A 23,936-nucleotide genomic window follows, 5' to 3' on the forward strand; every position below is an offset into this window, starting at 1 on the left:
TAAGAGAGTGCTCTCTGGGAAAAAATGATGCCACAATGTTCCATGGGTTATCACACATAAATCTCTCTGTAATACGAGTTGCCCCACAACCCACCCCCTCTTCTTTTTTACAAATGAGAAAACAGGCCAGTGAGGTAGAGGTAGGATTATTACCCAGGCTGTCCCTCTCCAAAGGCGATATGCTCTTTCTACAGTTCTTGCTTCTCTGACAAGGGTGGCAGGGAAGAGAGCTGGCTTTGCTCTGCCCCTGCTGTGTTCTGAGCAGCACACTGGTTACTCTGTAAACTTGGTTCTACCTAACCCCCTAATACTCCTTCAGAGATTGGTATTTTTATCCCCATTTTGCCCACAAGCACAGTCTGAGAGTTTAGTTTGCTCAGAGTAATCCAGTATACAAGGGGGGAGCTGGACCCACCTCCTGTCCTGTCTAATCCAAATATTTCTATCATAACAGCCCTCGCTCCATGAGCCAGAGGACTCACGTGAGGATTCTGACATGGTCAGTGTGTGTACCCCTCCTATGTATTCTTGATCTGGGTAAATACCATGGGGTGATTTTTGGGTCCCTCCGATCCTACCATGAGATGGTCCTGAGCTAAAACTTCATTTGCCCGTTGACTCCCTAAGCTCCTACACTGGCTGCTGAACAAGATTTTGAATTAACATAAATTCAGAGCCAGAGTCCAGTAACCCCTGCCATAGCCCAATCAACCTCAGACCACTTATACTCTGACAAAGTCAGGGTTATAGATCCATTACAGTGAGGGCAACAAACACACGAACGACAAGTGTCTCACCAAAGAAAGGAAAACAGAGTTGTTACAGGACTTGGGAGGGGTGGAGTTTAGGTGAAATCTAAGTGGAGCAGTGTCTTGATAGGCAGGCAAGGCAGGGCTGAGTCATCGTGGGTCATCCTCAGGTCTGGACTGTGAAATGGACCTAAGCTCCTGTTTCCTTGGAAACCACAAAATTTAGATGTGGAACGTGGTGTCCAAAACTCATTATCTGATTCCAGCTGTAAATCAAGGCTGCTCCTCTGCGTCAGTGACTTAGATCCACCAAGAGTGGGGTGTTTCATTCTTGATGTCGTTTCCAACACTTGCTGATGTTACAGAATAAAGTTTCTCCACGAGCAAGAAAGCAGAGGCAGAATGTTGCATTTTGTAGCTGCACATCTCTTTGGGAGAAATATTGTTTCCTATTAACTCTGAAGCTGGTTTTTTTATCTGTGTCTGTTATTCTAGCCTGATGAACAGTTTACCAGATTTTTTCTTTCTGAGTCCGAGCTAATTTTTACTTTCACATCCTTGAAAAGTGTGGGTATTTCCTGTCTTCTAATGTACAGTTACCCCATCAAATGGCCACATTCCCTTTGGGGGAGAGAATAAAACATAGTATAAATTTTGGGAAGAGTATCAGGGTCTTTCCCCAAGGGAAAGCTTGCCTCTTCTTCTTTCATGAGGTTCAGGTGTCTTTTCACCAGATTTAATGTTTTTTTCACTAGTATTGATATAACCTTTAGTAGGCTGCCTACTTATTTCAGTCACCATCACCATTATCCAGGGCCAAAACATGTGGTCAAACAATTCTATTACTACTCTTGCCCTGGGCCTGTTACAGTGACATGACTGCCCTGTCTTTGAAAGGGTTACATGCTACTGTCTGCTATTTGACCACCCCCACTGAGCATGGAAACCATTTTCATGACAGCCCCTCTTACCATCATTCCCAGCCTATAGAAAATAGCCACTGTAGTCTTTCATGGATGCTGGCACGCCCATCACCAACGCATTTCTCAAAGCCTGGGTGAAAGAAGTGTCTCTAGACTCTCCTGGAGGACACAGGCAGGGGTGGGTGGGCAGGTCCCACAGCATCCACTCCAGCATTCCCATCGCCCGAGCCTCTGACTGTCCTGCACTGTGAATTCAGGCAGATCTGACATACCAGCCTCATCAATGCAGGCCACACCGCATACAGACTTCCATCAGCCAGTCACTGCTGAGATAGCTCCCTGAATTAGCCATCTGTCATGTAACAAATTCAGTACATTCTCTCCTCTAGTCTAACAGCCCTAGAATCTATTCCCATTTACATTACCCAGGTTTCTGTTGATAGTAAACTGACAAAGTCTTGCCATTCTTTGCTATGAGGCATTCCCTCTCAGGTCACACTGCACTCATCCCCTGAGTACGCTGGGGTTCAGTTGCTAGAAGCAATCAAAATTGGCGTGTATTTAGGAAAACCCACATTCCACTGCAAGGTGACAGCTCAAGAATGTTGAGGCGGGTAGCTGAGGGTAATTCATTCTGATAAAGTTTTCCATTGTATGTATGAATAAAACCTTTTGTCTTTCCACCTACATTAGATTGTTAGCAGGTATTGCTATTACAAACACAGCTGCTATGAACATTTTGGGACACATCTCCTGGTTTTCACGCAAGTCTCTGCTGTGTGTATGTGTAGGAGTGGAATTGGGTTGTGGGCTATTTGCATCTTTATTAACAGTGCCGGAGTATTTTCCAGTGTGTTGTTCCAACTTCATTCCTATCAACAGTGTGTGAGAGTAACTGTTGCTCTACATTTTTTGCAACACTTGTCGTCATCAAACTTTTAATTTTTGCTAATCTGGTGAGTGTAATACGGCATCTCACAGTGATATCATTTTGCAGGCCCGCGATTACTAATGAGCTTTGCCCATCTTTTCATACAGGTCGGTTGTGGGAATACCTTGAGCAGTGGAGAAGCTTTAGCAGGTTTTGTAGCAGAGGCTGGTGGCGGAGGCAGGAAATCCTGGAGGCTGGACACAGGGGTGCTAGACCACGTGGTGCAGCCCCCATGCTAGGGACAGGGCATCTGCCAGCACTTCTGCCCACTGCTGAAGGAATGTCTCCAGGAGTCAGGCCTGGAACACAACTGCTGAACCCTAGCTCTTCTGTAGAGCTCACAGACTCAGGAGCAGCTGAGATGCCCCCCCACCCCAAGCCCACATTTTAGGGACTTGGAACCTCAGTCCAGATGCCCTTGTGTCAGCATCTTTGTGCACCATCCCAGACCTACCCCTGTCCCCCCACCCCCTGCACTCACTCTAACCCTCTGTCCAGACCAGGCCACACCTGGCACGATGCTCCAACACCTGGAGATGTGGCCAAGCCCAAAGCCGATGCTGCTAGGACTATCTGAGTCCCCAGAGCAGGTTGCTAAGGTCGGGGCAGGACTTGCCCAGGCCAATTCTGGTGCCTATTTCTCCCATAGAGCCTGGTGCTGGTTGGGGGCTCATAAGTTCTGCTAAGAGCAGTAGGTTCCTTTCCAGCCCCTTTCCCATTCACAAGGCCCTCCTGTCCTCCAGCTATCCCTTCCTAGGTCGCTACCTACATGGCCTTCTAATGCCCCCACCCCCTATTCAAGGATCTGCTCTTGTCCACTCAACAAATACAGTAGCCCCAGCAGCCATCCTGCCCCTCTGGACACAGCCAACTGGTCAGGTGTTGACATCCAACCCAGGTGGGCCAGAGTCCATTCCCCAAACTCTGCACCCATGGCCACATTCATTGGAGTCCCACAGGTTTATGGGTACGTGAATGGACACCAGACCAGAGACTGGACAGCATCCTCTCCTTAGAATATGAATTAAAATACTAAGTTCCCAGCCTTATTCTGGCAGGTCTCTTGGAAGAAGCAGATGTGAACCCAGTAACTGTGGTGGCAGCCAGTTTTTCAGCCCAGTGCACTATTAAACTGAGAAGGCAGGTCTGCAGGGAAACCAGGATACAATCCAGGGGTGGGAAATCCAGAAACCTTTCCAGTTCCTGACTGCAGCTGTTTCCTCACCTGGGGCCCCGTAAGACCCCCCTGGATCCTGACAGATGGTGCTCCCTTCTTTGCTCAGGTTATCTTAAGTAGGTGTCTGTTACTTACAACTAGGAGCCCTAGTGCCCACAACTAACCCCTCAAACTTCCATCCTGCAGTTTTCTTCTGGTCCCATCTTCAGATACACAGAAGATGCTGCACGTATGCAGTGTTAAAGTGAAAACATCCCAGTGCAGTCCCGCTGCCTGGAAACTCAGGTCCTCAGACTCAAGGCAGCAGCTTGAGTCACTTGCTACCCACTCTTGCATGAACATAAGCAATAATGGAATCCACCCGCTACCTTTCAACGCTTGTGAATAAACGCATGAAACTCAAGTAAAACCTAAATTAGTGCGGAAAGAAGAAATGTCAACTACACATGATAAACCAGTAGGATTGGCAGGGGAACACACAACACATTAACAGGCACTTATGGGCAGACCATCATTTACAGCAGAAAGAGCAGATCTTGGTCCCCTTATGATTCACATCTTCAGTTGTGGTTCAAGAGCTAGTGGTGGAGGTCAAGGACATAGGTCATCCTCAGGAGTCCACCACACCAAGGCATCAGTGGAAATACCATAAGACAGGCAGACACAAGAAAAGTGAAGGGCTCCTGTGACCCCTCAGCACCTGCCCCCACTGTCTGGGGCGTCCTTTCTCCTGACAGCAAAGGCCACCCGAAGTCTCTGGGAATTTTACCTAATAATCCCATGTTCTGGCAATAGGCAGACACCAGAACTAACAAAACAACTCTGGATTTACAAATATGACACTCCTGACACCCACACAGGGAGCAGGTCCTGGCTGGGCCCCATGACCCACACCCTCATAGTGACGGCTGTCTGCCAGGAAGGCTGAGTCCTTGGGCAGCTCCTGCCGCACAAGCTTGAAGGTAGGGGCCCTTCTCAACACCCCCACACCAACCCCACCTACTGCCAATGTCCGGCCCCCAAGTCCGGTTAGGCTACAAAAGTGTTTCATGGGGAGCAGATCATCCAAACTGCAACCAACTCTACTAGTTCAATGAGTAGTAAACAATGTCTTCCTCCAAGTATTAACTGCCCTGAGTTCCTTCCAGTCATAATCCCACACAGCCTGTGGCAAGAACTACCAATACATGGAGATCTAAGGCAGGAGACTTCACCCGCCTGCTGTGCAGCAGGTAGGTGAGAGAGAACACCTGTCACCTCACCAGAACAGCGGCTCCAGGGGGACCTGAAAATATCCTTATTCTTCCCCGTGTGAGGGTATTGAGCCTGACCAAATAGAGCAACAGGAATAGGGGCATCTTCGGGATGAGTGCTAGACAGACGGTACGATGTCTGCTGACCAGAGCTCAACCTCCTGAATGTCAAAACTGTCCTGGCCACTGTCCATCTCCCTGTTTCTAGTACCTTTCAGGTGATGAAAGCCCGGGCCACAGGGGGGATTTTGGAAGGTTGTACATCTGCTGGCACTGTCACAAAACTCCTTTAGAAACAGCTTCTTCGCATCAACTGGGGAAACCGAAATGCCCTTCTCAACCACAGGTAATCGGCTGGGTTTAAGACGCCAGGCGGCACCAGGTGGATGGGCGCCCTGTGCTCCTCACCATGCAGCACAGAGAGGCTTCGAACCGTCAGGAGACAGTCTGGCTCCAATCAATACTAATGCCATCGCCCAGCTAGGTAAGACTGGCTAACAGGGATATTTATGACTGAAATGGACAACATTAGCTATGTAAATAAAATTCAGTACATTTTGGGTAAAACATTTAACTGAAAACTAAGACATAATCCAAACTCACTGCAGGAGTTACTCATAAAGACATTTTAGCCACACAACCTAAAACAGAGAATTAGAATAAAAGCTGAGGTTCTCAATTAAGTAAACTGTCCACCATATGTAAAGATGAATGTATAAAGAAAAAAACCCCACATATTTCCTCCCGATTTGGCATTCTAATTGTATGGCTGCAAGGAAGACACTGCCACAGCCTCCGAGTCCTTGTGTCTCTTGCAAGGACGCCAAGGAGATCCTTGGAGCAAGAACAGGGAACTTCTTTTCCTTCCTTCCAGAAGTCCTTTCTCTACAGCAGAAGGTGTAACTGGATAAAAAGCTCCAAGGCCCCATCTCAGACTGAAGCCAGGAGAGCCATGGGAGGAGCTTCTGACACAGCTCAGGAGATGAAGGTGTCCAGTCACCTCAGGAAAAGACAGACATGCCCTCTCTTTTTGGAACATGGCAATCGGGCAATGATTAGTAAAGTCACAAGCCAGAGGCTCCCAACTTTGGACCATCTTCCCATTTTCCTTCATTGATAACACATCTACAAGACCTATCCACCAAACCACATTAAGTGAAACATACAACTTCAATGGGCCAGAATTAGTCAGATGGGTCAGCCTCAGGACTGCAAGCTCCCTGCCTGGGGTGCTGGGGGTGCAGCGGGTGTGGGCCTGGGGCAGGTGCCCAGTGGGGGATCCACGACTGTGGGCGGCAGAGCCATGCGGTACCAGAGCCGCCCCCGAGCAGCCTCTCTGTGCCTCAGTCTCATTGTGAAACAGGGCTAATAAAAGTACCTACTTCACTGAGGTGATGTGAGGATTAAATCAGAAAACCCAGGAGAAGCATTCATCACAGTGCCTCGCACACACTAAGGTAAAAAGGTAAAGGTTTGTTGACTCAGTCAGAATTTTTGTCTAGCACATGATAACCATTATTATCACAGTGTATTAATTCCAGTTTTAAAAAATGTCAAAGCTATTTGTGGTGAAGTGTGCTTAGGAGAAGTATCATTAAGAGGCAGATTTTTCAATCAGCTCCTCAAAATTCTAAAACAAGTAAAGACCAATACTACTGCTATATAGACAAGAGCCTGGAAAATAAGGCCTGAGCCATAGGTCAAGTCAACATAAGGAAAAAAGGTCAGTTAACTTCTAAGAGAAAGTTTCTTTAATAAAGCAGGAAAATAGGAATAAACTTGTTATTGAAAAGGATACTATAAAGGAATAGAATGTCCAGCTATTAAGCAATTCACTGCTCCTCTTTCACTCCATTCTTACCCTGCCTTATTCATAAAGCGCCGTCCCACTGCAGCCCGTGCCAGATCCTGTTAGCCCCTTCTCGAGGGTTCACACACGGTACCAGCTTCTCATCAGACTCTCAACAGCCACTTTCAGTTGCCAGATTTGTTTCTAGAACTGTCTCTCACAGACTCCTTCTGCTGAATCTCTCATATTTATAACCCTTTTTCAGCCCATTTTGATGCTACTCTTTCCTCCACAAAAACAGAAGGAAGTGCCATAGAAACTTCTGGAGAATGGGGTTCTGAGGACACTGCAGCAAACCACACGTGATGAACCAGGGGCAGCCACTCTGAAGACTGTGCTCAGGAAATCAGCTCCCAGGATGTTTAGCATCACCTCAAGCATCAGGTGGGAGGACCACGGGCACTGAGACACCACTGACTAATACAGCTCCCAGGAGGGACAAAAGCATGTTTACAGCATGCAGACAGGGGTCCAAGGCTGACAAACAGCCTGCACGATAACCTACCCACGAAAAGGTGCTTAATGCCGTGTCCCTGCCTCACCTGGAATCCTGTCCTCTGGCAGCAGGAGGACCTGCCCTCCTCACCAGAGTCTGCTCGGTGCGAGGCCGCCCAGTGAAAGGGAACAGCTCCAACCACTCACCTTCTCTCCCTCAGAAGTGGATCTAGAATATACCAACAGAATCTGTAAGCTGTGTCCCAGGTCCCACGCGAGCCTGTGTCTACTTTATGCCTATTCCACCCCTCCAATTCACGGGTTTTTTTGTTTTCAAATTACCCTGTAGGAAACCCCAGTTTACATGAGTCACCTGACTTCCTAGCACCATCTCAACAGTTTGAATCTACACACAAGCCTCACCTCATTCCTTAACAAACTCTACTTATACTCATATGCCTTCTCACCTCTGTGGATTACCGGATGCTGAAAAGGGACAACCCCTTTGAAGTTAAAGGTATCATATCCCTCAAAATAGAACAAAAACATTTTGAAAAGGCCCTACAAACAAACAAATAAGAAAACCCCAACCCAATCACACTCGAAAGTTCAAGGATCTCAGTTACTTTTCCTGAAGCTGAAATAGATGATGAAGAGGAAAGAAAAGAAAGACAGGGGCCAAATGAAACATCTAACTGTACACTAAGGTCTGGTGCTATAAAAACATGATCTAGGAAAGTATATTTAAGTTGCATTCACTTAAAACACTCAAGCAGAGAGCCATCCTCTGGGTCTGAGGGAAGGCATGTTACCTTGGAACATTTACCACATAATTCAGCAGCCTGCCTTCAGTGAGCAGCACATTGGGAGATAGTTTAATTCCTTAAGAGCTGAATTTCCAAAAGGAAAGTCATAAACTGAGCTTTCTTATCAGTAGAACTCTCCTGCTGTAAAACTGTGAAGAATGTATCAGACAGAGTGAGTCACTCTCCACTATGAACCTTCCGGTGCTGCATGAATGCTGCCTGTGCGCCAAAGAGCTCCCCACACTCGTCACGCCGACAGGTTTGCTCTCCACCGTGGAGTCTGTGAACTTTCTCATGACTAATAAGAGATATTCTCTGGTTGTAAGTTTTCCCACATCTACTACACATGTAAGGTCGCTCTCCACTGTGGATTCTCTGATGTCGAATGAGGTGAGAGCTTTGTCGGAAGGATTTTTGACATTCAGTGCATTTATAGGGCTTCTCTCCAGTGTGAATTCTCTGGTGTTGGATAAGGGACAAGCGTGCACTGAATGATTTCTCACATTCACTGCATGTGTAGGGTTTCTCTCCAGTGTGAACCCTCTGATGCTGAATAAACTGTGAATGCTGGCTGAAGGCCTTGCCACACTCACTGCACTCATAAGGCTTCTCGCCGGTGTGAACCCTGAGATGCTGAATGAGGGAGGAGCGGACGTTGAAGGCCTTCCCACAGTCACTACACGTGTAAGGGCTCTCCCCAGTGTGAATTCTTCGATGGCGGATGAGGTGTGCGCTCTGGCTGAAAGCTTTCCCACAGTCGCCGCACTCATAGGGCTTCTCCCCATTGTGTGTCCTCTCATGCTTAATTAGGGTGGATATCTGTCCAAAGGTTTTCCCACACTTGCTACACTCATAGGGCTTCTCTCCAGTGTGACTCCTCTGGTGCTGGATTAGGTGTGAGCCCTGACTAAAGGCCTTCCCACAGCTGTGGCACTCGTAGGGCTTCTCTCCGTTGTGCACTCTCTGATGCTGGACAAGGGAGGAGAGAACACTGAAGGCTTTGTCACACTCGTTACATTCATAGGGCCTCTCGCCATTGTGTGTCCTTTGATGGTGAATGAGATTAAAACTCTGGCTGAAAGCTTTTCCACACTCATTACACTCATAGGGCTTCTCTCCAGTGTGAATTCGCTGATGCTGAGTAAGGTGTCCCTTTTGACTGAAGGTTTTCCCACACTCATTACACCCATAAGGTTTCTCTCCAGTGTGAATTCTCTGATGCTGGATGAGGGACAGGCGAGCACTGAAGGATTTCCCACACTCATTGCAGATATAAGGCTTCTCTCCAGTGTGAACCCTCTTATGTTGAATAACTTGTGAGTGCTGACTGAAGGATTTTCCACATTCATTACACCTATAGGGTTTCTCTCCAGTGTGGATTCTCTGATGAACAATAAGGGTTCGGTTCAGGCTAAAGAATTTTCCACATTCGTTACACTCATAGGGCTTTTCTCCTGTGTGAGTTTTCTGATGTTGAATGAGAGACAATCGTGCGCTGAAGGCTTTGCCGCACTCAGCACAGTCATGGGGTTTCTCTCCAGAATGGGTTCTCTTATGCTGAGTGAGGTGTGACTGTCTCCGGAAGGCTTTCCCACACTCCACACACATGTATGGCTTCTCTGCACTATGCACTCTCTGATGATGGATCAGGTTAGAGCTATGACTAAAGGCTTTTCCACACTGACTGCACTCATGGGGCTTCACCTCAGTGTGAACTTGACAATGCTGAATGTAAGACGGACATGTGCTAAGAGCTTTCTCACATTCGTTAGCCTCACAGGGTCTTTCTCCAGTGTAAGTGTTACAGTGCTGCATGGCATAGGGACGGGCATGGGAAGCTCTGCCACCTTCCTCACACCCGCAGGGCTTCTCTCCACTGTGAATTCCCGGGTGCTGAATGAGAGCTCTGCTCTGACCAAAAGCTATTCCACACACAGCACACTTTTCAAAGGCTTTTTCTGGACTGTTAATCCTCTGGTTCTCACTGAAAACTGAACTCTGCCCAGGCACTTTCACAAACACATCTGCCTGACAGGCTTGTTCTCCTACACAGAAACTTTGGAGGTTAGTGAGGTCCTTACTCGTTTGGAAGTTTTCTACACATGACACACACTGGTGGAGACTTTTCCCTGAAGACAGTCTGCAGTTTCTGACAGAACTTGCGTCTGCAGCGCAGTTTACCTCAGCTGCACTGAATTTCGGACCTCTTTCCCCCAAGGGGGTTTTCACATGTGTCACTGTCACTGGCCTGAAATTACTCTTCTGGGGGAAATCCTTCTTAAGTCCCGCCACTGCATATTTCCCCCAGCAATTATTTAGCTTTCCCTCAGTTTTAGTCATCTCTTCAAAATCAGATTCCTTGGAAATATTCCTTACAAGCTCTTCTAATTTTGTTCTCTGGGATTCCATTTCTTCAGAAATTTCCTGCTTTGGAGTCAATTCTTTTTTTTCCTTCCTAGAGACATAACCTGAAAAAAAAAAAAAAAAAAGAGTTACTCATGTTTTACTATGGGAAATACTTAGAGCATAAATAGAAACATTTATATGAAACAATTATCTCCTAGGAGGATTTGGATTTTCAGAATGCAAAACCAAAAATGACCTTACTGGGAAGAGAAAAGAGAAGGCGAGGAGAGAGAAGCATGCTCTCAGAGCAATGAAAGCTGGTGTGGGAAGGAAGGAGGGAAGAAAGGAGGGAGGGAAGAAACCCAAGGTGAAATGCCTCCATTTCAGATGGGCTAACCAGGCACAGATGGAGCAGGAACCTCGAGGTGTGACCTGAGGGAGAGGCGCCCTCAGAAGGTGAGGAGGGAGGACTTCCCTGGTGGTCCAGTGGTTAGGACTTCACCTTCCAATGCAGGGGGTGAGGGTTCCATCCCTGGTCAGGGAGCTCAGATCCCACATGCCTCAAACCAAAACATAAAACAGAAGCAATATTGTAACAACTTCAATAAAGACTTAAAAAAAAAAGGTCCACATCAAAAAAAAAAAAAAAAAAAAAAAAAAAAAAGGCGAGGAGGGAGATGGGGAAGTCAGTGGTGGAGGCTTGGACGGTCAGCACCTACACTGATGTCACTGCTGCACACTCTGTAAAAAAGGCATCTTCCGTGGCTTATACATAACAGGCATTCAAACATTTGTTGAAAAGTAAATGTATCACAAATGATATATAATGAATGAAGGGTACACTGAGTAACACATAATGGGAAAAATTATTTGATGTGGACAACTTGGTTTCACAGAAGTAAATCATGGAAAACAGAGAAAAATAGAAACAAAGAAGCAACCTACCCATTCAAATAGCAGGTATAGCACAAGGCAAAAAAGCCAAATGTGTACAACAGTCCACACCACATGTTCCCAATGGATAAAAGTACCTGAAAATTTGTAAAAACTGTGACACAACTGAATTCTGAGACTCAGTGAAAGGAAATGTACCAAAACCAAAACCACCCAGCCAAAAGCACTGAATCATGTGGCTACAAAGACCAGTGGAAGGACAACCTGGTGAGAACTGTGAGAGGGTAGCCTCTCAGTTTTGAGAGACTGCGAAAGCACAATGGACTCTCTCTTTTGTAAACAGTGGTTATTATTAGAGCTGTCACTTTCAGACTGTTTAGCCAGAACTGAGAGACTGAGCTGAAAATATTAACTGGGTGGGATCTAACACTGGGCTAAGTTGTCTTTGCAGAACTACGCCCAGTACTTCAAAGGGACTGATTTTTACCATTCAAGTCTGAAAGGTAAAAAGCAAACAATACTTCATTCTAGAAACCTAGGAGCAGTCTGAAGGGGCAGGTTGCGGATGGTAAAGGTCCTGAATTCCTGTGGCTTCTGTCAGGAGTATCTGAGGAGTTAAGAGTCTTCAACATCCTGGAACCAGAGTCTAAAAAGATGATCCTTGTCAAGAGGTGCTATTTCACCAGGTAGGAAACAGAATGAAGAATGTGACAAAAAAAGAGACCACAGAACAGAGTGATCTATGAGTCAAGAAGCAACATCTCCGGGACCTCCTTGGTGGTGCAGTGGTTAAGAATCTGCCTGCCGGGGCTTCCCTGGTAGCACAGTGGTTGAGAATCTGCCTGTTAATGCAGGTGACACGGGTTCAAGCCCTGGTCTGGGAGGATCCCACATGCCGCGGAACAACTAGGCCCGTGAGCCACAACTACTGAGCCTGTGCGTCTGGAGCCTGTGCTCTGCAACAAGAAAGGCTGCAATAGTGAGAGGCCCGCACACCACGATGAAGAGTGGCCCCCGCTTGCCACAACTAGAGAAAGCCCTCGCACAGAAACGAAGACCCAACACAGCAAAAATAGATAAATAAATAAACTCCTACCACCACTTATAAAGAAAAAAAAAGAATCTGCCTGCCAAGGCAGGGGACACGGGTTCGAGCCCTGGTCCAGGAAGATCCCACATGCTGCGGAGCAACTAAGCCCGTGACCCACAACTACTGAGCCTGTGCTCTAGAGCTCGCGAGCCACAGCTACTGAGCCCGCGCACCACAACTACTGAAGCCCATGCGCCTAGAGCCCGTGCTCTGCAACAAAGAGAAGCCACTGCAGTGAGAAGCCCGCGCACCGCAACGAAGAGCAGCCACCGCTCGCCTCAATTAAAGAAAGCCTGCGTGCAGCAACGAGGACCCAAAGCAGCCAAAAAAAAAAAAAAAAAAAGAAGCAACGGCTCACACCAGTTCATGCTGCTTCAGATGTCAGGGATCCTTGGTTGTCTGTTTGTATTTTAGTTAATTTTTAATTTACTTTTATTATTTTTTTAGTTCTTTTTTAAATTGAATTATAGTTGATGCCTGTTTGTATTTTAAATTGAGGCAATAAAAAGATACTTGGGAACTCTAATGAGGGTATTTATGAATCAGAAGGGCATTTGAATGAGATGGTGGCTATAAGTCCAGGGCACCCCCAAATGCCAAAATTTGCAAGTCTTTACCTAGGGCTATTTGGTTTTTTGAGGCAATTCCTTTGTTTTTGCCCTAGGTAGAAGATATTTTACTGCTCGGTGTTCTTTGTACAGGGTTAGAGGAAGGAGGTGGTAGGATTAGTTGTCTTCTGTATTTAGAATTTTTAGCTGGTATCTCAGGATTCAGGTTTGACCTTTTTTTTTTTTTTTAAACCCTTAGTTTCTATGAAGAAACTTTTACTCATGAATTGTCTAGTTATCCTGAAGGATAACCCATTTAGTAAAAGCAGAATCAATCCTTGACTGTTTTATTTACTGGTTTTCAGAATAATGAACCAGGTCCCTAACATTCCTCAAAGGGGAACAATGAGTAGGGAATTTTCCCCTGAGTATCAGACCAGCCCTAACAAAGCTTAAGACCAACCCCTTAACATGGGAAGGTGATCCAATGGCATTTTATCTGTCTGCCAGGAGACTTGATCCTCTTTCAAGAATGTAACATCATATAAAGCCTCTATAATTTTTAATCTATAATAACTGATACAATTGAATATCAGAAATCATGTTTTAAAAAAAAGACTAAACGACAAGAAACCAGGGGAAAAATATACAATTGAAACAAACCCACAGGCAATTCAGATATTATCAAGAACCAGCTTAAAACAAACAAACCATGATTAGTATATGTAAGAAAACAAAGAGATAGAGAATTCACTAGAAATCAAATGAAAACTGAAATTATGAGTTCAACAGACAAGACAGTACATTGGCAGATAGCAGGTAACAGAACAGAGGATTACGTAACTGAAAGGTGCGTTAAGTAATATCTGAAAAGTATTCAGATTGAAACACAGCAAGGAAAAAAATAGGACAGGGAATACAGAAAAGAGCATAAGAAGCAGGTGCAACAAGGTAGAAAGTGTAATGTGTATATTCTCAAAATCCCAGGAGGAGAGGAGAAAAGGAATAGAAGAAATAATTTAAGAAATTTCGGCCTAGGTTTTCCCACAACTGACAAAAGTCTATAAGCTATAGATTCAGAAAGCTCGAAGAACCCTAAGTAATGTCAATGCAAAGAAGACCACACATGGGTATAACATAACCAAACTGCTGAAAACCAAAAAAAGAAATGTTAAAAGCAGCAAGAGGAAAAAAAAGTATCACTTTCAAAGCAAAATAAAATCGCAGGCTGACTTTTCGACTTCAGAAGTGGAAGACGGCAGACAGAAGGACATTTTTAATGTACTGAAGAATACAACTGCCAACCTAGTATTCTACGTCCAGCAAAAATATTCTTCAAAATTGAAAGTCAGGAAATTCCACTTTGATGACAGTGTAATAAACTCCATGGATCCAAGTCACAGCAAAACAAAGCTGGCAAGAACTATTAAAACAAAACAAAAAACCCAACCCCAACTAACAACCATTTTAATGTCTCTGGAAATTGTCCTAAGAGCAAAAAGCAAATGAAAAAACGGTTTTTCAAGAAAATCTACTAAAACTTGGCAAGAGCAGCAAGAGTGTGTGGCATGTGAGCCCTAACCCGCCGCACCTCCACCCGCCCAGCTCAGCATGACAGATGCTCTACTCCTCTTGGGTGGGGCCAAGAAGGGGCTCCCTCTCCCTGCAGCTCCCAGGGAAAGCTCCCCACATCTCACCAGGCTAGGCCACCAGCACCTATCATCCCCTCCAACTCCAACCTAAAGAGGTGAAATTCCTGGTGAGTGTGGTTGAGAGGGTGGGGGATCCCTTTCTGCATCCAGCCTCCTTGAGTCACAACAAACCTCCAAGACTGACTTTTAAAAATACTGCTGCCCAGATTTTACTGGATTGGACTGCTAGGGCATTTTCAAAAACAACAGAGCAATTTTCACTACTCTCATTACTTCGGAAATTCCGAGGGTTTTAGGAGCTCTGTGCCAGAAACGGGATGAGGACCAAATACATACTTCTTATTATAAATCACAATATCACAGATAGAAATGTATTGCACGTGACAAAAACAGCACAAAGGAGGTGGGTAAGAGGAAAGATACACTGGAGTAAGGAAACGACAGCAGATGTAACTTAAATGCACAGGAACAAATGAAGAGAAATGGTGAATAAGAAAGTAGATGATATAACAAACTGTATACATATATGCTGTTCTCATTTCTTCTTTTAGTTTCCACGACAGACATAAAATTATATAAAGTACTATAAGAATGTATTGTTGAATTTGTAACACACACAGATATACAACAACGCACAAAAAGGGAGGACAGGGACTTCCCTGGTGATCCAGTGGTTAAGACTGGGGGCCCAGGTTCCCTGGGTCAGGGAACTAGATCCCGCATGCTGCAACCAAGACCTGGCACAGCCAAATAAATAAATAAATATTTAAAAACAACAACAACAACAAAAAACAAAAAGGAAGGAGAGGAAATGGCGTTCTATAGGAATAACTATTCTATAGTCACTGGAATTGCTAGTATAAACCAGAAGTAGATTCTGATAAGTTAAGATGTACACGGTAAGTTCCAGAGCAACCACTAAGAAAATAACAGTATTAGGTGTGGCCACATAACTGAATTCTCAGTAGTGGAATGTGAGTAGAAGCGACATGGGCAACTTCAAGGTCACAGACAAGGTCATAGACTCCACGGCAGTGAAATGGCCTCCTCCACTCTCTCCTCCCATAACCCAGTGTTAAACCTGGAGGTGAGTGTTTAGGCATGCCGCTCAAGAGGGTGGCGGAGAAACAAGACAGACAAGCTGGCCTCCTAACAAGCATGTCAAACTGAGAATCCACCAAACAGGGACGCTGTTACACGAGGGAGACAAACTTCTATCTGGTCGGGCCAATGCATCTGGGGTCCATGAAATACCGTCACCTAATGCCGAGAATGAACGTTTCTCCAACGCAAGATTTGGGGTGATGTTTTATTCTTGTCACCACACTTCTCTACAGGGATCAGTTCTGTTGTTCTACTAAAATGACACATGTTCACTGCACAAAAATAAATTATTTTTAAATACACATTCCATAGCTTTCCACCCTCCTAGGATAAGAATCAAATCCAACACAGCCTGACGTGGTCCTGTCTACTCCTCCTTGGACACCTCTGTCTCGGTTGATGTTTCTCTTCCCCTGGACACTATGGGCTCAGACATCAGACCTCTCCTGGGAGATGAACCACTTCTTAGTCCAGGTAAGGAGGAAAGACAAGAGTGAAAAAAGGGTCACCAGGGGACGATGTTTAACAGATTGTGTGCCCCACAGAGGGTGGTGCATTATATGTGGAGAAACTAAGAGGGACCCTAAAAGTAAGTTTAACCGGTTATGTTTTATCAGGGAAAATCCAGGTGAGAGAAACAGAGGCCATGGTACCACCTGTTTATTTCCAGCACTTTGTTACCCCTAACTCCTTCCTGCCATCATGGGCCCATTCCCTTACATGCCCACTGTTCCCATGGTACGCACCCAAAAATCAATTCTGTTTTTATTTATAAGTAATAAACAACTAGAAATTGGAATTAAAAAAAATACCATGTACAAAAACATGAAAAATATGAAAGAGGGCTTCCCTGGTGGTGCAGTGGTTAAGAATCCGCCTGCCAATGCAGGGTACACGGGTTTGAGCCCTGGTCTGGGAAGATCCCACATGCCGCAGAGCAACAAAGCCCGTACGCCACAACTACTGAGCCTGCGCTCCAGATCTCGTGAGCCACAACTACTGAGCCCGTGTGCCACAACTGCTGAAGCCCGTACGCCTAAAGCCTGTGCTCCGCAACAAGAGAAGCCATCCCAGTGAGAAGCCCACACACCGCAACGAAGAGTAGACCCTGCTCGTCACAACTAGAGAAAGCCCACACGTAGCAACAAAGACCCAATGCAGCCAAAAATAAATAAATAAAATAAATAAATTTAAAAAAAGAATATATATATATATAAAACGGTACAGCAGAAATTAACACAACTTTGTAAATCAACTATACTTCAATAAAATAAATGTATAAAAAATATACGAAACACTTAGGAATAAATCTGACAAAAGACGTAAAATGCCTGTACACAGAAAAGTATAAAATACTACTGAGAAATTAAGACAAATAAATGGAGACATACATCTTGTTCATGGGTTAGAAAACAATATATGTCAATTTCCCTCAAACTGATCTATGGATTCAATGCAATCTTAACAAAAATGCTAGCAGGACTTTTTTCAGATAGCAATAAGCTGATTTTTCAATTCATATGAAAATACAAAGGATCTAGAATAGCCAAAACAACTCTGAAAATGAAGAACAAAATTGGAGGACAAATGCTACCTGATTCCAGACTTTTAATGAAGCATCCACAACAGTGTGGTGTCGGAGTATAAAGATCGACAATAGAACAACGGAAGAGAACAGAGAGCTCCAAATAACCTCACATATATATGGACAACTCTCTCTTTTTTTTTTTTTTGGTTGTGCTACACAGCTTGCAGGATCTCAGTTCCCCAACCAGGGATTGAACCCAGGCCACAGCAGTGAAAGTGCCAAATCCTAACCGCTAGACCATCAGGCAGCTCCCATGGACAACTGATTTTTTTGACAAAGGTAGAAAGGCAGTGCAGGTGGAGAATGGATAGTCTTTTCAACAAATGGTACTGGAACAACTGGACATTCACTTGTAAAAAATTAAACTTGGATCCATACCTCACACCAAAAATTAACTCAACATGAATCAAAACTTAAATGCAACACCCCAAAATTTTAAATTATAAAATTTTCTTTTCAAAGAAGAAAATCTTCTGGGTTAGGCAAAGATTTCTTAGATATGACACCAAAAGCACAATCCATGAAAGAACAAATTAACAAACTGGACTTCACCAAAATTTAAAACTTCTACTCTTCAAAAGACACTGTTAAGAGAATAAAAAGACAAGGCACAGAGTGAGAGAATAATCCATGCAAAGTATATATCTGATAAAGGACCTGTAAATAGAACATTCCTGTATTTAGAAAGGAACTCTCTTAAAATCAACAATAAGGAAAGAAAAACACAATTAAAAAATAGGCAAAGATCTGAGCAGACATTCACCAGTGAAGAAATCCAGAAGGAAAACAAGCACATGAAAAGATGCTCAACATCTTTAATCATTAAAAATAAGATACCACTACACATCCATCACAGTGGCTACAATTAAAAGACTGACCACACCAACTGTTGGCAAGGAAGTTGAGGAAATGGAACTCTCATCCTTGCTGGTGGGAATGTAAAATAGTACAACTGCTTTGGAAAGCACTTCGGCAGTTTCCTAAAAGTTTAAATAAACACCTGCCATGTAATGCAGCCATTTTATTCCTAGGTATTTCCAAGAGAAAAGGAAATATGGCCAAGCAAACAAAGGTTTGTACACAAGTGTTCATGGCAGCTTTATTTGTATTAACCACAAATTGGAAACAATCTAAATGTCCATTAACAGAGAATGGATAAACAAATTGTGGTATATCCATACAACAGAATACTTATCAGAAATAAAAAAGAACTGAATTATTGACACACAACATGAATGGATTACAAAATAATTATGTGAGTCAAGAAAAGCCAGGCAAAAAAAAAAAAAAAATACATGCTCCATGATGTCAATTATGTAAAACTCTAGAAAATGTAATCTATAGTGACAGTAAGAAGATCAGTAATTGCTTCAGGATAGAGGTGGGAAGCGGTGAGAGGGAGGGATTACAAAGAGACATGAGAAAACTTTTGGGGGTAATGAATATGTTTGCTATCTCTACCATAGTGGACAGTTTCACAGGTGCATACATATGCAAAAATGTTACCAAATTGTACATTTAAAAATGTACAGCAGGAACTTCCTTGGTGGCGCAGTGGTTAAGAATCTGCTTGCCAATGCAGGGGACAGAGGTTCGATCCCTCGTCCAGGAAGATCCCATGCTGTGGAGCAACTGAGCCCGCGTGCCACAACTACTGAAGCCCGTGCACCTAGAGGCTGTGCTCCACAACAAGAGAAGCCACTGCAACGAGAAGCCTGTGCACTGCGACGAAGAGTAGTCCCTGTTCGCTGCAACTAGAGAAAGCCCGCTCGCAGCAATGAAGACCAGAAGCAGCCAAAAATAAATAAGATACATTTATTTTTTAAAAAGTTTAAAAAATATGCATAGCATATTATATGCTAAATATACCTTTAAAAAGCTGTTTTTAAAAAGAAAAAAAAAGGCGTGTGGTAGGGAGCCAGTCCACCTGAGATCCAACTCACCTCTGTCCCCGGCTGGCTGTGTGACCTCGGGCTAGCAACTGAACCTCTCTGTGCCTCATTTTCCTGAGCACCAACTCTGCAGGGATGCTGGAGGGTTGTGTAAGTTCACTGTGCCAGCACAGTGCTAGGAATGCACAACAGGCCAGGCAATGTTAGTTGCCATGCAGCAAAGAGCACAGGAACTCTGCTCTGCTTACTATGTACATGCCCAAATCCTTCGCCACACAAGAAGCAGCCCTAAGCCACGCGTTTCTCCGAAGCCCAGAATCAGCCTGGGAACTCTGAGTGAACAGCAGGGGTGAGAGTCTGGGCAGGATGGCAAGCCTCCAGGTGGACCCTCCAAGTGGTGTCTCCAGCAGCCAAGGCAGAGCTGGCCAGCAAGGCCTGAGGACTGGGTGACATGGAAACGACTGAGAGGCAGCCAGGGTAGGGAGGCAGCTGCTAGGGAGACACCCGAGCTCTTTTCAGGAACTGAAAGAGCATCTTCTAGGGTAAGGTAAACATGACCCCATTCAGGGGCACAGAATAGGGGCCATTAATAGCAAAAAAGAGAAAAGAAGAGAAAGAAGGTGGAGAAGGAAAGCAAAGCTCTGGTGGTGATGCAATTTGGCCTGGAGAAGTGGTGGCACCTGCCAGCAGGGGCACGAGAACGTGGGGGTGTTCCTGCAGACTCACCTGCACGCCTGCGTCTCCGAATCCAGCTCCCCTCAATTCTTGGTGAGTGTGGGGTCCATGGCTCTTCCCCCTGCTCCAGCTTGGAGATGACATCAGGTTTGGAACCTTGAAGTCCTGCTCCAGAGAAAGAAAGCAAGATTGACAACTCATCCAGGTCCAGCGCAGGATGGCCCCGTGGGCAGCGTCTGTGTGCTGTCATGACCTTGCCTGCCACCTGGTCTCCAAAGCATGGACACAGAAGTAGGCCTCTGTCCCAGCTGACGAAAAGTCAAACCCAGTTCTTCTGGGGGTCACAGTTAAGGGACAGACTTGGGGCCTGAACACATCATGGCAGAAGACTCATGGTAGAGGAGGTGTTGATGTACAGCAGACTAAGTATAAGGCAGGTATAAAGCAGGGCTCTGAAGCTAAATGGATGCAAATCCCAGATCTGCCCTGACACCTGTGTGAACTTAATGAAGTGATATTTGTCAGCCTCAGGTTCACCTATAAACTATGTATCCTACCACCAACCTCGAAGATGCATGAAGATTAACTGAGGGGATATGAATATACTTGGCGTTCAATGAATAATGTTCTCCTCCCATACTTCCTACAAAGAACTTGGGGGAGTCCCTGGCACCACCTGTCCCCTCCTCTGCCCAGACCAGGCCTGCCTGGGCCCAGGGTCACAAATGCCCCATGTCTGGGCCCAGGGGGTGAGAAGTCTCTGAGCCTTGAGCCCAGCCCCAGTTCCCAGAGCCATTCATGGAGCAGGAAGCCCAGAGCTGAGCTCCTGGGAAGAGCCTCACCCAGCGAGACCAGGTTCCCATAGGTTTCCAGCATCACATCCCTGTAGAGCCTCTTCTGAGCAGGGCCCAGATGGCCCCACTCCTCTTGGGAAAGGAGGACGGCCACTTCCTCGAAGGAAACTAAGACCTGGAATGACAAGATCTTGTTGCAACCCCAGGATGGGCCTGGGGGTAGGGAGGCACTAGGCTCAGGATGGGCAAAACCCCTCTGAGCACATGCACCAGACTGCCTTCCCCACAAGAGCGGGCTCTTTGGGGCAGACACCATTCTGCCTCGTGTTTACCTGCCCATTCCTTGCCCTCCTCTGTGTCCAGTCCAGGGGTGAGATGATACAGTCCAGAGTACATTTCAGGGACTTGAACCCAAGGGTTGAGGACATCAATGAAGACAGGGAGCCAACTACCCTGAGACCAGTGCCTCAGAGGGAACCGTGGAGACTCCAGCCAGGAAAGGGCTGAGGCCACACTGAGGCGTCTCCACGAAGACCACTCACCTGGGGCCCAGGAAAAAGCTGCCTGTGGGCCATCACTGGGTCTCCAAGCTTGTCCCGAGGAGGCAGGCAGAGCTGTAGCAAAAGGGAAGAGTGTGATGGAGCCTGACCCGCCTTCTGCTCCCCACAGCAACTTGAGACTTCCGCGCCTGTACCTCAAGAGGTCTGTGGCAGCAGAGACCCAGTTGTAGGCTACTTGAAATCCCCAGGAAGGAACAATGGTCTCAGCACCCAGTGGCCTGAGACTATATATTCCCTTGCCCCCCCAGGAAGCCTCCCCAGCAGCCCGTAGTACGACAGCATAACAAGGCCACACGCGAAAGCCAGGTCCCCGGCGGTGCACCTGACAAGGGGAGACGACGGTCTGTATCTCAGGCCCACCCAGGAGAATCCTGGGCAGCGGGCAAACAGCTGAGGACAAGAAGAACAAGCTCCTACTCTACAGCAGTGCACAAGCCGTAGGGAAGTTGACAGACATGATGCTTGTGTCAGGGGATAAGGAAGAGAAACAACACGCAGCACGAGGGCAGCAACTGTTGGGAGGAGATATTTTACGAAAGGCAGCCAGGGAAGGCACCTCTGATAAAGTAACATCAAAACAGATATGGATGGAGTGAGGGCCGGCACTAAGTAGGTATCAGGGGAGATACATCCTGGGCAGGGGGAGGCACAAGTGCAAAGGTTGCAAGGTGCAAGCATACTTGACGTGTTCAAGGAAGGGCAAGGAGACCAGAGGGGCTGAAGCAGAGTAGGGGAGGGCAAGACAGAGTGGGGTGGGGTAACTTTTGGGCTACAGGACTTAGGCTTTTATTCTGAATGAGATTAGGAGCATCTGGAAGGTCTGGGCAGAGTGATATGACTTGACATGTGGCTGCTCCGGCTGCTGCTTTGAAAATGGACTAGGGGGCAGGGAGGAGGGTGTAAGGGTAGAAGCAGGAAAACCAACCGGAAGGTCCCAGCAATAACACAGCTAGAGACGATAGTGTTTTGGACCAGATGGTGGTAGCAGGTGATAAGCAGTCAGATTGCAGATACCTTTCAAAGGTACAGTCAACAGGATTTGCTGACAAATTAGGTGTGGGATGAAACACCAAGATGTTTGGCCCAAACACCTGAGATGAGGAAATCTCCAATTACCCAGGAATACCGTAGAAGTATATCTGAAGGATAAAAATTAAAAGTTGTCTTGTACATGTTATGTTCAAGATGTACAAGATGTACAAGTGGAGAATGAGGGCATTTCGATCCACAAGTCCAAATTTCAGGAGAGAGGCTGAAGCTGGCTGGGTATACACTGGTAACTGTCAGCATACATATGACATTTAGAATCACAGATCTGGTGATAATTTAGGGTGACAGGTGACACGGGGTGTCACTCCCATGAAAACCTTTCCAACTGGCCTCTGACACACAGTCAGCCTCTGCCCCCACAGCCTGCTCCATGCAAACAGACCCCTTAATTCAGGTAGAAATGTGCCCACTTTCCTTGGCCCCAGCTACTTTGGCCCTAGGCCCATCTTCTGGTCAACAAGATGTTAAGGGAAGTTTTCAAAAAGGCTTCTAGAAAAGGCTTTTCCTCCCTAATGATAAAAAAGAAACAGGGAGAAACACTTCTGTCTAGCGTGACCATGAGGGTAAATCCCAGGGAACCTCAGAGACACAACCCAGAACAAACCCTGCCTGCCCCCCCTTCGTCGCCTAAGCCTCTGTTGGGCTCTAACTGACAGCTGAACCCAAGCTTATTAATGCCCAGTTCATTTCTCTTGGGCCATCCCAGAATCTCCTCCTCAGGCCACCCAGGCCAGAGGCAGCCTCTCGGTCCTCAGCCAGGGCTTGCCTTTGACAGGTCCCTGGTGCTCACGCCCTTTGTGTGCTGTGCACAAGTGGTCCTTCCAAATGCACTCTGCCTCCCCTTTCAGCCTCATGTGGGAGGCACGTAACACTCCTGTTAGAAGCATAGGTCCTGGGCTCCACCAGACTGAGTTCCGATCTCAGATACACCACCTCCTAACGAAGGGTCTCGAGTAAGTGACGTGTTTCTCCACAGACCATAAAATGAGAACATCACCACTTACCTTAAGTGACTATTTTGAGTTAAGTGAGAAAAATGTATAAAGTGCTTCGCATAGTGTTCGCAAACCACAAACAAAACCCAGTAAATCTTAATCATCACCAAGGCAGTGTGTACTGGGCGCCCACCGAGCGAATGAATGGGCCCTGGGATTGTTCAGCGCCGGGATGTGCACCAACGTCCCCTCGCTGCACAGCCTTCGCGACTTCATCCTTTCACTGAACCTACCCCTAATGAGTGAAAGGTACTCTCTCTCATCTGAGAAAAAGCACAGGTTCGGTGCATCCCCAGACCGTGCCTAAACTTCGCCTCCTCCGTGAAGCCTGGCTCTTGCCCGCCGCCCCGCCTCCGCGCCGGGGTAGCCCGGACCCCACCCCCGCGCGGGTTTCCGCCCGGCCCGCCCCTCAGGCCACACGAGCAGGCGCTCCCCCGGCTCGGCCAGCCCCGCGCCGTCCCGCCTGTCGCAGCGGCGCAGGCACCTCCGCGCGAGGGGAGGCCAGGACTCCCTCGGCCCCGCCGAGAAAGGTAGACGTACCCCACACACCAGGCCGGCGAGGGTTAACCCGCCAGACCGGAAACGCCCGCTAGGAACTTCCGCCCCGCCGCCAGCTTACCGGCCA

General features: G+C 46.4%; 1 protein-coding gene across 11 annotated transcripts; it reads right to left on the minus strand.

Moving 5' to 3' along the window:
- Positions 1-47: 47 nt before the first annotated feature.
- Positions 48-23,882, minus strand: LOC117199624 (zinc finger protein 252-like). 11 transcript variants are annotated; one of them, XM_049700772.1, is made up of 5 exons: positions 23,852-23,882; positions 21,249-21,320; positions 20,755-20,881; positions 19,964-20,077; positions 48-10,591 (listed from the first exon to the last, which is right to left on the minus strand). In XM_049700772.1, the coding sequence occupies exons 2-5, from the start codon at positions 21,279-21,281 to the stop codon at positions 8,301-8,303; spliced, it is 2,565 nt and encodes an 854-aa protein (XP_049556729.1). In that variant the 5' UTR covers positions 21,282-21,320; positions 23,852-23,882; the 3' UTR covers positions 48-8,300. The 11 variants fall into 11 exon arrangements, with proteins under 11 accessions (XP_049556729.1, XP_049556728.1, XP_033275589.1 ...); XM_049700771.1 differs by lacking the exon at positions 23,852-23,882 and adding an exon at positions 23,545-23,845; XM_033419698.2 differs by lacking the exon at positions 23,852-23,882 and adding an exon at positions 23,321-23,845.
- Between the last annotated feature and the right edge of the window lie 54 nt (positions 23,883-23,936).

The sequence above is a fragment of the Orcinus orca genome, chromosome 17, assembly GCF_937001465.1.
Source record: "Orcinus orca chromosome 17, mOrcOrc1.1, whole genome shotgun sequence".
Taxonomy (NCBI): domain Eukaryota; kingdom Metazoa; phylum Chordata; class Mammalia; order Artiodactyla; family Delphinidae; genus Orcinus; species Orcinus orca.